At 37.2% G+C, this 15,085-nt stretch overlaps 1 protein-coding gene across 1 annotated transcript in view; it reads right to left on the reverse strand.

Annotated features, from left to right (window-relative positions):
- Nucleotides 1-15,085, reverse strand: part of LOC308499024 (cation channel sperm-associated targeting subunit tau-like) — an 89,740-nt gene that overhangs the window by 47,176 nt on the left and 27,479 nt on the right. Inside the window, exons 6-9 of the mRNA XM_081051816.1 lie at nt 13,756-13,800; nt 12,538-12,606; nt 10,791-10,870; nt 4,345-4,491 (exon numbers count right to left, since the gene is read on the reverse strand). Coding sequence (XP_080907942.1) covers nt 4,345-4,491; nt 10,791-10,870; nt 12,538-12,606; nt 13,756-13,800 — 341 coding nt within the window. The remainder of the gene's footprint in view (nt 1-4,344; nt 4,492-10,790; nt 10,871-12,537; nt 12,607-13,755; nt 13,801-15,085) is intronic.

Genomic DNA, 15,085 nt, shown 5'->3' on the forward strand with positions numbered 1-15,085 from the left:
CAGAACAGCGACCGCTGCTGTCAATATGAGCCAGACAAGTCAAAGTTCTGCAGGTGGAGCTTGGGGAGACACTCAGTTTGAATGTAGAAGTAATTATAAGAATGCAGTTGTGTTTTATTAAGCCAAGAAATGAAAGAAATTTGTGGATTCCAGTCCAAGACAGTGAGAAGGCTCCTGAACTCACCTCCTCCCAGGGACACACCAAATCTACAGCTTAAAAGGGATAATCCTCTGAAAGAAATCCAGAAACTAGCTAAACAACTCCTCTACATCGGGGAAATGAGAAAATACCAATATTAAAAAGGGTAGGAAAGATTGAGACACACTCTACCATAAACCTCACCCCTGACACAGCACCACACAATTGGGAAAGAACTCCCAACCCCCAGCATCTCCCTGAGGAGAAAAAGGTTTAGATTGCCCATTGAGTGCCTCAACTTTCAAGATTCCTACCTGAGGGACAGACCACCCAAACACCTAGTTCTGAAAGCTAACACAGACAGCTTGTGACCATGAGATCTACAAGGCTGTAACAAAAAAGAAATAGTTCTTCACGAGCTCACTAGAACTTGCCATGACTATCAGCCTGGGGGGGTGGGAGGGGGTGTCAAGCTTCTAATTCAGCCTCCATCTAGGGCCTGATTGCAATCCTCCCCAGAAACGAGGGAAGCCAGCAGACAGCATCTCCACCTTCTCTCTCTAGCCTAATCCAAATCACCAGTACAATCTCCCTGGAAGGAGAACGTACACACATCTGGTGCCCCAGATTTTGTGGCTGCCACTCAAGGGACAGGCCCCTGGATTGCCTGGCTGTGATAGGCAATGGGGCTTACATTCACCAGTCCCACAGGATTGTAGCACACAAACAAGCAGTTCTTAATGGGCATAGGAGCATGCCCAGCTCTGTGGGATACACCCAGGCTCAGCACAAAGGAAAGAGGCACAAAAAGTCCATCTCCCTAGAAGTGCTTTCACTGCATACCTTCCCAGATTCCGATCAGCCTGAAACTAGGTGCTGACTGAGATCCTCCCTTTGGGAGACTGAGAATTCTTCACATGCCCCCAACTACTGACTGGGAGCCACTAACAACAAAGAAGGTGGATTCAAGAATCACAAAGGTTTGAGAACAACTAAGAGTTTGGGCTGAGCTGATGGATAAGGTTCATTTCCTACATGAGACCACTTTATCAAGGCTCGGAGAGGTGGTTATTTTATCTAAGGCTCAGAAACCAACACAGAGTCAAGAAAAATGATGAAAGAGAAGAATAAGTTCCAAACAAAACAACAAAATAAAAATAACAGAACTTAATTAAACAGAGATAAGTGATTTACCTGATAAAGAGTTCAAAATAATGGTCATAAAGATGCTCATAGAAGTCAGGAGAAAAATGCATGAACAAAGTGAGAATTTCAAAAGAGATGAAAATATAAGAAAGTACCAAACAGAAATCACAGAACTAAAGAATACAATAACTGAACTGAAGAATTCAATAGAGTGGTTCAAGTGCAGACTAGGTAATGGAGAATAAAGGTTCAGTGAATGCAAAGATGGGACAGTGGAATTCATCCAACTGGAGCAAAAAGAAAAAAATGGGCTCAGTCTTTTGGGAAGGATCCCACTGAGCCCGCTGGTGTAATAAAGCTGTGTTCTCCCTGAAAAACAGAAAGAAAAAAAGAAAAAGAAAAAGAGCGAAGATAGCTTTAGGGACTTATGGGACACCAACAAGCTGACCAATATATGCATTATAGGAGAATAAGAAAATAAAAGGGCAGAAAGCTTATTCAAAGAAACAATAGCTGAAATCTTCCATACCCTATGGAGAGAAACAGACACCCAAATCCAGGAAGCCCAGGAATAAGATTAATCCAAAAGACCCATACTGAACACATTATAATTAAATTGTCAAAAATGAAAGACAAGGAGAGAATCTTAAAAGCAGAAGGAAAAAACCTTGTTACATATAAGAAAGACACCATAACACTATCAGCAGATTTTTCAGCAGAAACTTTGCAGTCCAGAAGAAAGTAGTATGAAATACTCAAGTGTAAAAGAAAAATGACTGCCAACCAAGAATACTCTACCTGAAAGTTGTCCTTCAGAGTTGAAGGAGAGAGAAAGAGACTTTCAGAGAAGCAAAAGCTGAAAGAGTTCATCACCACTAGATTGGTCTTTCAAGAAATGTTAAAGGGACTTCTTCAAGCTGAAAGGAAAGGATGCTAATAAGTAACACCAAAACATATGCAAGTATAAATCTCACTGGTAAAGATAAATATATATTTAAATTCATAATACTCTAATGTAACGGTGGTGGGTGAATCATTTATAACTCTAGTGGATTAATCACTTATAACTCTAGTATGAAGGTTAAAATACAAAAAATATTAAAAGTACTACAACTACAATAACTTGTTACTGGATACACAAGGTAAAAAGGATGTAAACTATTACATCAAAAATATAAAACGGTGGTGGGAGAGTAAAAATGTAGAGCTTTAGTATGCATTCAAAGTTAAGTTGTTACCAGCTTAAAACAGACTGTTATAAGATGTTTTAGGTAAGCCTTATGGTAACCAGAAAGAAAAACTTATAGTAGATATACAAAAGAGAAAGAGAAAGGAATCTAAGCATATCACTACAGAAAAGCATTAAACCGCAAAGGAAGGGAGCAAGAGAAGAAGAAAGGAACAAAGGAATTACACGACAGCTAGAAAAAAAATTAACAAAAGGGCAATAGTATGTCCATACCTATAAATAATTACTCTAAATGTAAATAGACTAAATTCTCCAATCAAAACACATAGAGTGACTGAATAAATTTTAAAGGAAAAAAACAACCAAGACCCAAATACATGCTGCCTACAATAGACACACTTCAGCTTTAAGGATACACATAGACTGAAAGGGAAGCTATGGAAAAAGATACTCTATGCAAATGAAAGCCAAAAGAAAGAAAAGTAGCTATACCTATATCAGATAATATAGACTTTAAGCCAAAAACTGTAATAAGAGATAAAGAAGGTCATTACATAATGCCAAAGAGGTCAACCCAACAAGAGTATATAACATTTATAAACACTTATGTATCCAACGTAGGAGCACCTAAGTATATAAAGCAAACATCAACAGATATGAAGGAAGAAATGAACAGCAAAACAATATAACAGTAGGAAACTTTAATACCCCACTTTGAACAATGGTTAGATTACCCAAACAAAATCAATAAGGAAACATTGGACCTCACCTACACATTACATCCAAGTAACATAATAGACATTTGCAGAACATTCCATCAAACAGTAACAGAATACACATTCTTCTCAAACGCACATGCAATATTTTCCAAGATAGATCATATGTTAGGCCACAAAACAAGTCAACAAATTTAAGAAGACTGAAATGATATTAAGCATCTTTTCTGTCCACAGTGGTATAAAACTAGAAATTAATTCTAATAGGAAACTGGAATTTCACAAATATGAATACATTAAACAACATGCTACTGAATAACCAGTGAGTCAGAGCACTCAAAAGAAAAATAAAAAAATATACTGAGACAAACAAATATGGAAATAAAACCTACTTTCTCCTGTGAAAGAATTTCAATCTAAAATGGAACTCGAGGATATAACATGGAAAATCTCATGCATGTGCCCGCAGAAAAACAAAACTTAAGGACTGAAAATTCATTTTCCATAAATTATCAGCAAACTGAAAATATTGGAATTCTCTTAAATCATAGAGAATTGGTCAGGGGTTGCCTCACATCAACCTTGGGAAATTTTCCTTATGGTTTACAGATCATGAAGAAGAAATGACCCAAGTCAAGTTGGTTTTGCAAAATAAACTGAATTGAGCTTTGTTTGTATGCCTGGCTATTGGTTTTGTCAGCTTGGGGAATTTTCAAAGTTAGTATCCATTTATTTTTTATTTTAAGACTTCAACTGAACTTTCCCCTCTTTACATTCCCTGCCCATAAATACAGCCTACCGCAAGCCCTCAATGGACTCATCTGTAGCTTGCTACAATTCACATGTCCTTAATTATAATTCCTCTGCTATTCCTGAATAAATTCATCTTTTTGACAACTTTGACATTGCCCCAGTTTACCTCTTTATTTAGGTTGACACTACTTTATAAATGAGTTCTCACCTCTTTTCTTGCCATAGCACTGACTTTTTAAAACAAACACCTAAATATGATAAGCAAAACTCAGGAATAGCCTCTGAGCCCATGAAATATTACCATGATGAAGGTTTCTGGACCAATACCAAGTCCATGTCTCAAAGGAAAACATTAATATATAAATAACACATAAGATTTAAAAATTTTGTTTGTTTTTTACCTTTCCCGAGGTGGTTGTTGAAGTTTCGTAAGTCTCACTAGAGGAGGCTGGTTGGACTGGGACTCTGAAGTTGGCATCCCAACAGGAACGTTCAGGTCTGGGGATAAGAATGCTGGATATTCTATTGACTGTGGTATAATCACATTTCTGCAAAATGGTAATAACATGAAATATTGAAATTATACTTCTAAAACTGGGGGTAGCTATCACTTTGGAATCATTCTCTTTTCTTATACTGTAAGTCCACCTATCCACCTTGGACTACCAAAGGAGAGAACTAGGAAAGAAGACAGAAATCAGAAATCCTGAGAGAACTACTCTTTTGAGTACTCTTACTACTAAGATCATGGGCAGCAGGGCTGGGAAAGGAAAGAAGAACCTGAAATTCTAAAGCGTTTGGCCCAGATCTCTCTCCCAATCTCTACTTTAGGCCCAGTCAAGTTGACACATAAAATTATCAAAAGTCCAGTCCCATAAACATCTCCTTAAAACATATTTAATCTCCAAATAGAAATAATAAGGTCATAATATCGCCTAACATGATACAACTATCCTTTGTACAACCAAAAACTCACTAGCCCCTTCCTCCAGAATAGGAGTAAAGTCGTTGGGTGATGTTCACTCTCCTCCTTGATATTCCAAAACTTAAATACTATGATATAAGGTTAACAATACTTGAATATTATGATATAAAGTCAATATATCTTATGTTACAGAAGGAGGAAAGAGAAGAAAATATATTTGCGACATATACAGGTATATATGTATGTATGTATGTATATGTGTGTATATATATAATGTATGTATGTATATCTCTCTCCATATATATGTGTGTGCATATATATATATACACATATACATAAATATATATAATTTTTTTCCCCAAATCACTTGGTAAATGGGCCAGAGTAGCACATCCAAATGAGAATGTCACCTCCAAAATCCAGAGGCACAGTAGGTGCTGTGCCTCTTTTCTTGGTTTAGGAGGGGCCAGATACAATTTACTCTTCACCTTAGCAGGAATATTTTGACAAGTTCATACCACTAGATCCCTAAAATTTCACTGAGGTAAAAGGCCCCTGAATGTTTTCAGACTTATTTCCCACCCTTTGACATGCCAATGGCTTACCAATAAGTCTGGAGTAGTTGCTACTTCTTGCTCACTTGGTCCAAACAGCATCATGTCATCACTATAAAGGACCAGTGTGACATGTTGTACAAGGGAAAGACCAGAGAATTCCTATGAACTAAATTATAGCACAGGGCTGGGCAGATACCCCTCAAGTAGAATAGTGAAGGTGTGTTGCTGGCCTTACCAGAAGACAACAAACTGCTTCTGACAGTATTTTTTAACAAGTATGGAGGAAAAAAGCACTTGTCAGGTCAATAGTTGTGTATGAGGTTCCAGGACATGTGCTAATTTGCTCAAGCAATTAAACCACACCTGGCATGGCAGCTGCAACTGGAGTCAGCACCTGGTTAAACTTACAATAATCTACTGCCATTCTCCAAGATCCATCTGTTTTCTCCGCAAGCAAAGAAGCGAGTCGCATTGGGATGTGATGGGGATCCCGTGCACCATTCAAGTCCTTGATGACGGCATTAATGTCTGAAAGCCCAGGAATGTGTCGCTTTTGGTTTACTATTTTTCTTGGTAGGGGTAGCTCTAGTGGTTTCCATTTGGCCTTTTCCACCATAATATCCCTCATTCCACAGATTAGGAAGGCAGCGTAGGGGTTCACCAACTGCTGAGTAAGTCTATTCCAAGTATGCATTCTGGAATTGGGGAAATATCCACAGGTGGGTTCAGGGACCCACTGGGTCCACTGTGGAATACATCAGAGTTAAAACTCCATTGATGACCTGACCTCCATAAGCCCCTACTCTGACTGGTCAACAACAGTGACGTTTTGGGTCTTCTGAAATTAGTGTCAGTTCAGAGCCAGTGTCTAGTAGTGTCTGAAAGCTCGGATTACTTCTTTTTCTCTAATATACAATTATCCTGGTAAAGTGCTACAGTTCCCTTTGGGGGAAAACCGGGAGAAAGATTAACATTATAAATTTCTGGCAGTGTACCTGGCAGGGTTTCTCCTCAAGGGGACCAGGCCTCCCCTTCATTCCAGCTATAAACTGGCTCACGCTAGGAACTGACTGAGAAGCTGTGACTCTGTTTTTATGATTCAGGTTAGACTTTGGTTCACTTGACCTAGAACTTTGCTGCTTATACAGGTCGAGTAAGAATTTAGTATACTTCCTATGTATTTTATTTCTAGGAACATCATGATCAACTAGCCTGTATCATGGATCTGTGTGCCAGGCTATGCGAATTGCTGCTTTGACTCTGTTGTCCTCCACAGTAACCACTTCCAGCTTGCCTTTGGCGGTTGAGTTGCCATCACATGGCCCCTGACACTTCAGCATCCAATTACTTCCAATTCATTTAGGTTTCCCAGTTCAGTAGTTGCAGTTACCACTGTAAGATATGTTCTACAGGGATGAGCGATCACAAAGCTCTTCAAGGATGGGGCTCCCCTCACAAATTTATTTCTCACAGTCATGGTGAAAGGTATATCTTCTGGAGCCTCCCAGAGTCAGTGAATAGGTCTTAAATGACAAATCCACTCTAACACCAATGATCTCCCTAAACCTTTGAATCCCTTCCTCTATGTTAAATCAAGGCAGGTCTAGCATTTCCCAGTCACTCACAGTGGGCCATCTTTTGGTCCATGTTTGAGCCCAAAACCAAACAAACAGAGTCATTTCTAACTCCCTAAGCTATAACATTAAATGCAGAATCTCTGCCTAGTGAGCCCGTATCAATAAATTTTGTGTGATCCAAAATTTATGTTCCTTGCACCGTTATTGCCACCCCATGCATGTTCCCAGGATTTCTGTCTATAAATTAGAAGACTCAAGTAGTTCTTTTTGGAGTGTGGCTTACCTCCTCATGGAGTACACTTTGTGCCTCACCTTTAGGGGCCTGCTGGGACCTGAGTCTGATTATAGGCCTAGAAGCAAAGAGGGATGGTGGGGGTGGATCCTGAGGAGGAGAATCAGCATGTCTCGCATGACAACTGCCTCAGAGGAGGCTATTCCTATTTCCTCAAGCAATGCAGGATTAATCCTTTCAGGGAAAGGTGGAAAGGCCACTACTACCCCTGGAAATGGTGATGTCATTTTTGCTGGTGGTAGAGAGGTCTCTTCCAGTGTGGGCTGAGAGGTCACTTCCACTGGCAAAGAAGACACATCGGAATTTAGGGGCTCAATGTCCCCAGCTTCATCAGGGTCTTCCCCCATATTCCCATTCCAACTTTTGTTGGAATTCCCATTCCAATCGATGTCCTCACTTTAACAGTAGATACCCTGAGAGGTTGGGAGTTCAACTTGAGTTGTAATTTGGCCAGTCATAGCATGAAATTCTGGGTTTGATTTTCAGCAATCTTAGTCCCATGGCTACAAGGATAAGGGTTTCATTCAGGGCACACGTAGATTATTTCAGGTCAGTTATGTAATGATTGAGCTGGGAATTTGAATCCTTGAACTCATCCTTTTGTTTTTCAGCTTTGTCCACCAACATTAGGAGTATCCAGCCAACATTGTTATATTTGTTAGTTTGACAAAAATGTTTGAAAGTTGCATATACACAGTCACCCAGATCTTTGCTCCTTATAAATGGTTAATTAGGAGTACGCAATGGTGATATTTGGCATATCTCTATTGCCAGATTATGCTGTGGATTATCAGTGCTCTTTTTTACTACTAGAAATAGAGTTATTAGAGTTTTTAAATCCAATTGGATTAAAGAGCCAATTCCAGAAACAACAGAACCAATTAAAAAAACCTCTTCCTTAATATTCTGTTCCTCTAGGCCACTCTCACTATCAAAATCTGTATTAGTCCGGGTTGTCCAGAGAAATAGAACCAATAAAATGAGAGATTGATTTGTTATAGGGAATTGGCTAATTTGATGATGGAGACTAACAAGTCCCAAGATCTGCAGGATGAGTTGGCAAGCTGGAGACCCATGAGGGCAAACTGTGTAGTTCTAGTCCTAAGGTCTCCAGGTTCCATATCCAGGAACAGCTGATGTTTCCATTTGGGTCTGGAGGCAGGAAAAGCCAATGTTGCAGTTTAAAGGCAGTCAGGCAGGAGGAATTATCTTTCTCAGGGGAAGGTCAGATTGTTTTGTTCTATTCAAGCCTTCAGCTAATTGGATGAAGGCCACCTGCATTAGGGAGTACAATCTGCTTCCATCTACTGATTCATGTTAATCTCATCCAAAAATATCCTGATAGAAACACACAGAATAATGTTTGACCAATATCTGGGTACCCCATGGCCCAGTCAAATTCACACATAAAATTAACTGTCACGCCCACTAATCCATTTCCTTAGTTCAGATTGTCATTGTCTCTCATGTAGACTAAATACAACCGCTTCCTCCAATCCTAAACCCTTTCTGTCCATATTCAATCTTACTGATATAATCATTACAAAATGTAAGTTGATCATGGTATTTCCCCCACTTAGAATTCTTCAGTGGTTCTACCCATATATCTCCTGCAGCATCTCCAAACTTTTCCAATCAAGAACTCGTATGGGTAGAGAGGACAGTGGAGGTCTCTGGAGGTGTACCTTAATGCAGTTAGACATAAACACATCATTTCTTGGAAGCACTCTGTCATCTTAAAAATTTATGTAATTTAAAAATTTTATTTCATAATATGTAGATGTTAATTTTAATATAACATTTTCCCTCTCAAAATTTTTGAGTAAAGTAATACTCCAGAAAGATTGACCATATTTTCCAGTGCCTTTGTTTTACCCTGACACACTCCTGAATATTCAAAACAGTAAAATTTACTCACATTTGAGAAGCAAAGACCTATAATAATGATGACGGTGATGATAACATATTTATTACTTTAGTAAGTAACTAACAACCAACCAAGCATTTTACTATTTGCTACCATGTTCTAAGTGCTTTACATGTAACTTATTTAATCATCACAGTAGCGCAATTGGGTAATTATTTTTATCCCATCCAATAGATGAAGCACAAAGAGCCTAAGTAACCTGTACAAGGTCACACAGCTAGTACATGGCAGAGCCAAGATGTAAGAAACCCATACAGTCTGGATCTAAAGCATAAACTCTTAACGACCACATCTTGCCCCTGCTGACTGCTCCACCTCATCTTCCATCTTCCATTGTTCCCCTCCTTGTTCCTATGCTCTTAGCCACTCGCATCTAACTACTCACTGTTCTCCAATACAACGTAGCCTCTTATGGCTCCCACCTTTTACACACATACTCTGTTTGGGGAATGTGTCTCCTAACCCTTACAGAATCAACCTGATGCACTACTACTCATCTTTCAAGTCTTCAAACACTGTTTCTTTTGTGGAGCCTTTCTTGATAGTACTTTCTAACACCCCTAAGTTGTGTGAAAAGTTCCTTGGCTATGTCCAATAGTTCTTTATGTTTACCTCTAGAGGGCGCATATCCCATTTGTGTTATACTATGTATGTAGTATTTTTTACATGTTACCTTTGCATTAAACTATGAGTTACTTTAGGGCAGGGACCAGGCCTCATTTATCTTTGTATTTGCAATGTCTTGGGGGTATAGCATACATTCAATAAATGTTTATTGAATCAATAAATGAATGGATAAGGAAATAACAATAAACGTAAGACAAACATTCCACTGTACTATTTCAACAAATCACCAATATCAAATGAACAAAATTTATTTTTAATGATAATACCCAGTGTCGGTAAGACTATATAGGGCAATAAATACTTCAGAATATAATTTCCCATCCTATACCTAATTCCCTCAATCCCATTTCAGAAATTTTCCATTTCTTATTCTTAAAATTATAGATTAAATCTCTCAGGTGCTTATTTTTCTTTGATCTGTTTTTACTGTTGAAATTTCAACACTGGTTTACATATTATATTTTAAGTTACTGTTGATTTGCTAATGACATTTTTTGACCATAAACAGACTTTTTGCTGAAGATTTAGAAGTAACAATTGAAGTGTGTAGAAGTGGGGGCAACATTACTATGCTGCAGAACTGAAAACAAAAAACTATTAGATACTTTAATCTTAAAAGTCCCTCACTGCTTTCTACAAAACGAATATCCCACTGGCTGACTTTCCTCATCAGACTACCCCTCCCTTCCCTCCTTCATCCATGAAGTTGGCACTCCCTCTTTTCTTTTGCTTATCTCTAGACGGCCTCACCTCCTCTCTCCAGGGCTCTACCCAGAAACTCAAAATTTCTCCCTTCTTTTTAAGGAAAACACTTCACTGCTCTCTTTACCTTGGACTCTGACCCATTCTGGCCATGTCTTAAGACAACAAAAATGCTATGTCAAATGGCCTAAATGTTTTAAACACCACACGATCTGTGTTAATAAGGCTTCAAACACTTACGTCATGGGGTCTGTTCTTTCTGGAGGTGGTGCAACGTTCATAAACATGGATGGCTCAATAATTTTCTGAAGAGATTTTAACTGAAGAAAATGGTAAGTATACTTTAACACTGTTTAGTTACATATGCTCCAGGGCTACTAAATAAGCCTTACATGATTCATATTAAGGTGAAAAGAAATTAAGAGAGGAGGAAAGAATATTTATTGAGCACTAAATGTCTCAATAAATTATTGAAGATACATTAATATCTTCAACATATTAAAGAATTTTTTATCTTTAATATTATTTAATCCTCTCAATAATCCTATTAGGTAGATAACTGTGCCCATTTTACAGACAACACAGAAAATCGTAATTGGTTCAAGGTTACCCAATAGACAAAAGAGAGCCAAGATTTGAATACAGCTTTATCTGCTCCTAGTGCCTCTTTTCACATTATCATGACAGGTAAGTAGGGGACTATATTACCAAAAAGTTCAGTGACATAACTCAAGTTGAACTTTTTTTTATATTTCCCACTCTTCCATACAATCCCTTTGTTCCTTGTTTGTAGTAGAGTCCACATAAAACAATACTTGCCAAGATTTATTTGAAAAGGATATATCTCCCTAAGAATGGGATATCTCTCTAAAGTTGGTGCTCATAAATTATGATTGTCACAATAAGGACTAAACAATTAGGGGCCCCTGTAAGGCCTAATTCATGATAAGAAAATAAAGATAATAGGCAAAAAGAAAAAATATCAAAGCAGAGAAAAAAAGAAAACCTGTGCCTAGTGGCTTTCATTTCTATATTATTTACCTCTGATTCAAAATGTATTAAAAATATTTAATGATATACCATAGGCAAAAATTTAAAATACATTTTACGGAGATTTCTCAGTTAACAAAGTGGTAGACTTTTTAATAAGACTGTACCCACTCTCAATTCATAATGAAAAAATAACCAAGACTATAAAAAAAGTAGTAAAAACTGAAAATGACAGATTATAGGGGTCATTTCCCCTGTATAACAGCAGCACTAATGGGACTAGATTTATAAACGCCCCAAAGCTGTGATAATGTCCAGGGATATCAAGAATTCTTTCAAACACTTAGTGAAAATATATGGTGGTATACCTTATCTAGAACAATTCCTTGAAAAGTTCATTGTTTTGGACAATAATTTCCATTCTAGGAATCTAACCTAAGGACATCATGAAAGAAAAGGACATAGGTTAATGTACAGAATCTTTCACTGCAACATGGATATGTGTAGTGAATTTAAAGGGGCAGGCTAAAGTTAGGAAGACATCTTCTTTGGGCATATTACTTTCTTGATGAATAAAGGGGGATACAAACAACACCAGATGTTGAAATAACCACAGGGGAAAGAAGCAAATGTGATCAGAGTACAAAATGTTATCTGAATAACATTTTTAGTAAGTACTTTTAGATATAAAAATCCACTCTCACTTCTTGAATACTTAAATAATTTTGTTTCCAATTAACATAAGTGGGTATACACACACATACACAAAAGACAAGAGCAAGTATTATAATAAAGATATTTTGAATAGAAGATCATTATTATACTATAGATAAGCAAATAATGATAAAGTTTCATTTTTCTTTAGGCTGGAGAAAAACAGCATTCTTTTAAAAACACTTATTATAAAGAATTTATCAAACTGGAAATGATAGAGACTCAGAAAAGGACGATTTGACTGAAGAGCAGCAGTAGAATAAATTTTAAAAGGGGAACTAACCTGATGTGAAAATCCATAACCAAAGTTTCCGTAGGAGAACGTAAATTCCACTTCGACCCTGCAGATCAACTAAACATGTAGCAAATTTATTTTACTATTTGATCAGAAAGCTATTTTAATGAAGAAGTGCTAACAAGTGATATTTTTACTTCACAATTCTTTAAGTTAGAAAAACAAAGCATGAATCTCCTGATTTTAAAAACAAACAAACATTTATACAAGGAACTCTTATAGCAGAATCTAAAAAGTTCCCAAAATGTTAAAAACTTTTATGTTAAAGTTAAGGAATATTATATGACTAAAATATAAGGAATATCAATTTACAATTGTTAATAGGATTATGCTAATATACATGTGTATATATATTAATATACATGTATATATTTTTTAAAGTATTTACTCACATGTCTCCCACCTCCACTTCCATTTTCAGATAATATTTTGATTTAGACAAGTGATTTCATCTCTCTGAAACCAGCTTGCTAATATGTGAAATGAAGGAGGGTGTCAGAGGTTATGATCTCAAATGAGTATCATTCTGTTTTTTACGTTTCTTGACTATTGGCAGCAGAAGCCAATTTTTAAGTACTTATAAAGAAATTCAAGTAAGAACTGTAAAAAACTCTTTAGAACAGGGGTGTCCAAACTGTGGCCTGCGGGCCAACTGCACCCATGATCCATTGTTAATTGGCCCACAGCAAATTCCAAAAATATATTTAGTTTACTTAAATAAACCAGGTGAGGCAATACGTATTTCACCTCGAGTGAGTGGCCCAGCTGTTTGTGTATTTTATGGCATATGGCCCTTGGTGAAAAACATTGAAAGAAGTTTGGACACCCCTGCTTCAGAAGCTCCTCAAGGAGAAGCTCCTCAAGGAGAAGCTCCTCAAGGAGAATAATAAGTCCCTTAATTCAGCAAGTGAGGATCCCAAGGCTATGCAGTCAAAAAAGGCATTTTACTCTCTTACCCAATATTTTCTAATTTTCTTGTTCACAATACAGTGAGATAGCAGCAAAAAAAAAAAAAGTGGAGATGAAGATTTTTGTGAGCAAATATTGTACTTTCTATTTAATACATTTCCATTAATTCAAACAATGACGAGTAGTGTAACAAAAGAATGAAAAACAGTATCAGAGGCTATAAACAATATTAGAGTAAAGTTACATGAAATGTTAAGTGTGTGCACAAAACTTTGGAAGTTTCAGTCAAGTTCTTACTGTGTTTTTTTTCAGCATTTGAAATTCTTCAGTAAAGCACCCTTTCTAGAAAAAGTAATAAGTAATAAAGTTCTAAAATATAGACTCGCTCATGTAATCACCTGTATATAATCTAAACCACTGCATAAATTTTAAAAAATCAGGTAATGATTTTTAATACACATTAATTTAATAGCTAAAATATAAACATAATGAATGGTTGGAAGAAAATAAAAATTCCAGGTTCTACCAAAAATGAATGTTAATATTTACATTTATGTTTTAGACAAAAATGTTCCTGCTAGTTATAATTCTCCTTTTTGGAAGTCTTAGAGGGAACCCCCCCATGCCTATATTCCTTTTGAAGGGTTAAACGTAAATCTACAAGATAAACAGACTCATGACAGAACTGCTTCTCGCATCTCTCAGGAACTATTGGGATCTTTTTAACCACGTAAATCTTTGATAGTATCCCTGGTCACCATATCTGGCCATGTCTGCTGTGCTATCAGTCCTACCTAATCCATCATCCCTTGGCTCCCTTTTTTCCCAGCATTTTCCATTGTGGTTAACAACCTTACAACTTTAACAACTTTACATCTTTAACTGCTCCACTAAACATTCCCCTTTGCTTTACCTGAGACCTTGCTCACCACTAAGGATGCTTATAGACCTTAGTGGTGAGGGGTCTTCCCTTATAGACCCCTCAAGTGAAGGCTCACATACTTCAGGATCAGGAGGAGGTAGAGTACCATCCTCTACACTCCCTCCTATTGTTTCCATGTCGATATAAACAGTTTTCCTCTTTTAAGCCTCCTGCTGTCTGGCATGTCTTTTAGACATTCTGTTCACTAATTCTCATTTAGTGAAATCTGGCACCTGGTTCACACATCCTTTGCACCCCCCACTCTACAAGAATCTATTTAACACTTGCCCTTTCAGTTCCTGATGAGACATTATAATGAGGGAAATAACAGGTGGTTACAATGGCAGACATTGCACAGAATTAGCTTATCATAAACAGTAAGTCTTCACTCAATGTAGTTGATAGGTTCATTTAAGCGAAATGACGTATAGCGATACCACCGATACCATTGGCTAACTGATATAAACAAGAGTTAATTAAGTTCCTATGGTGTTTCATCAACGTTTATAACAAAATGACATTATTCAAGGACCTGCTCTAAGGTCTTCATATAATATCATAAGATTTCTCAGGAAATTTGTAAATAACTTAAACTGATTTCCTTAATGACCCTTCAACCTGGTCTTTATGTAATAGCTTCTTGCTTTTGATAGCTTTCCTTTTCCAAAGTGGGGAGTGGGGAAACATCTCACTGTTCCAAGACTG

This window comes from Rhinolophus hipposideros (assembly GCF_964194185.1).
Source record: "Rhinolophus hipposideros genome assembly, chromosome: 6".
Lineage (NCBI taxonomy): Eukaryota > Metazoa > Chordata > Mammalia > Chiroptera > Rhinolophidae > Rhinolophus > Rhinolophus hipposideros.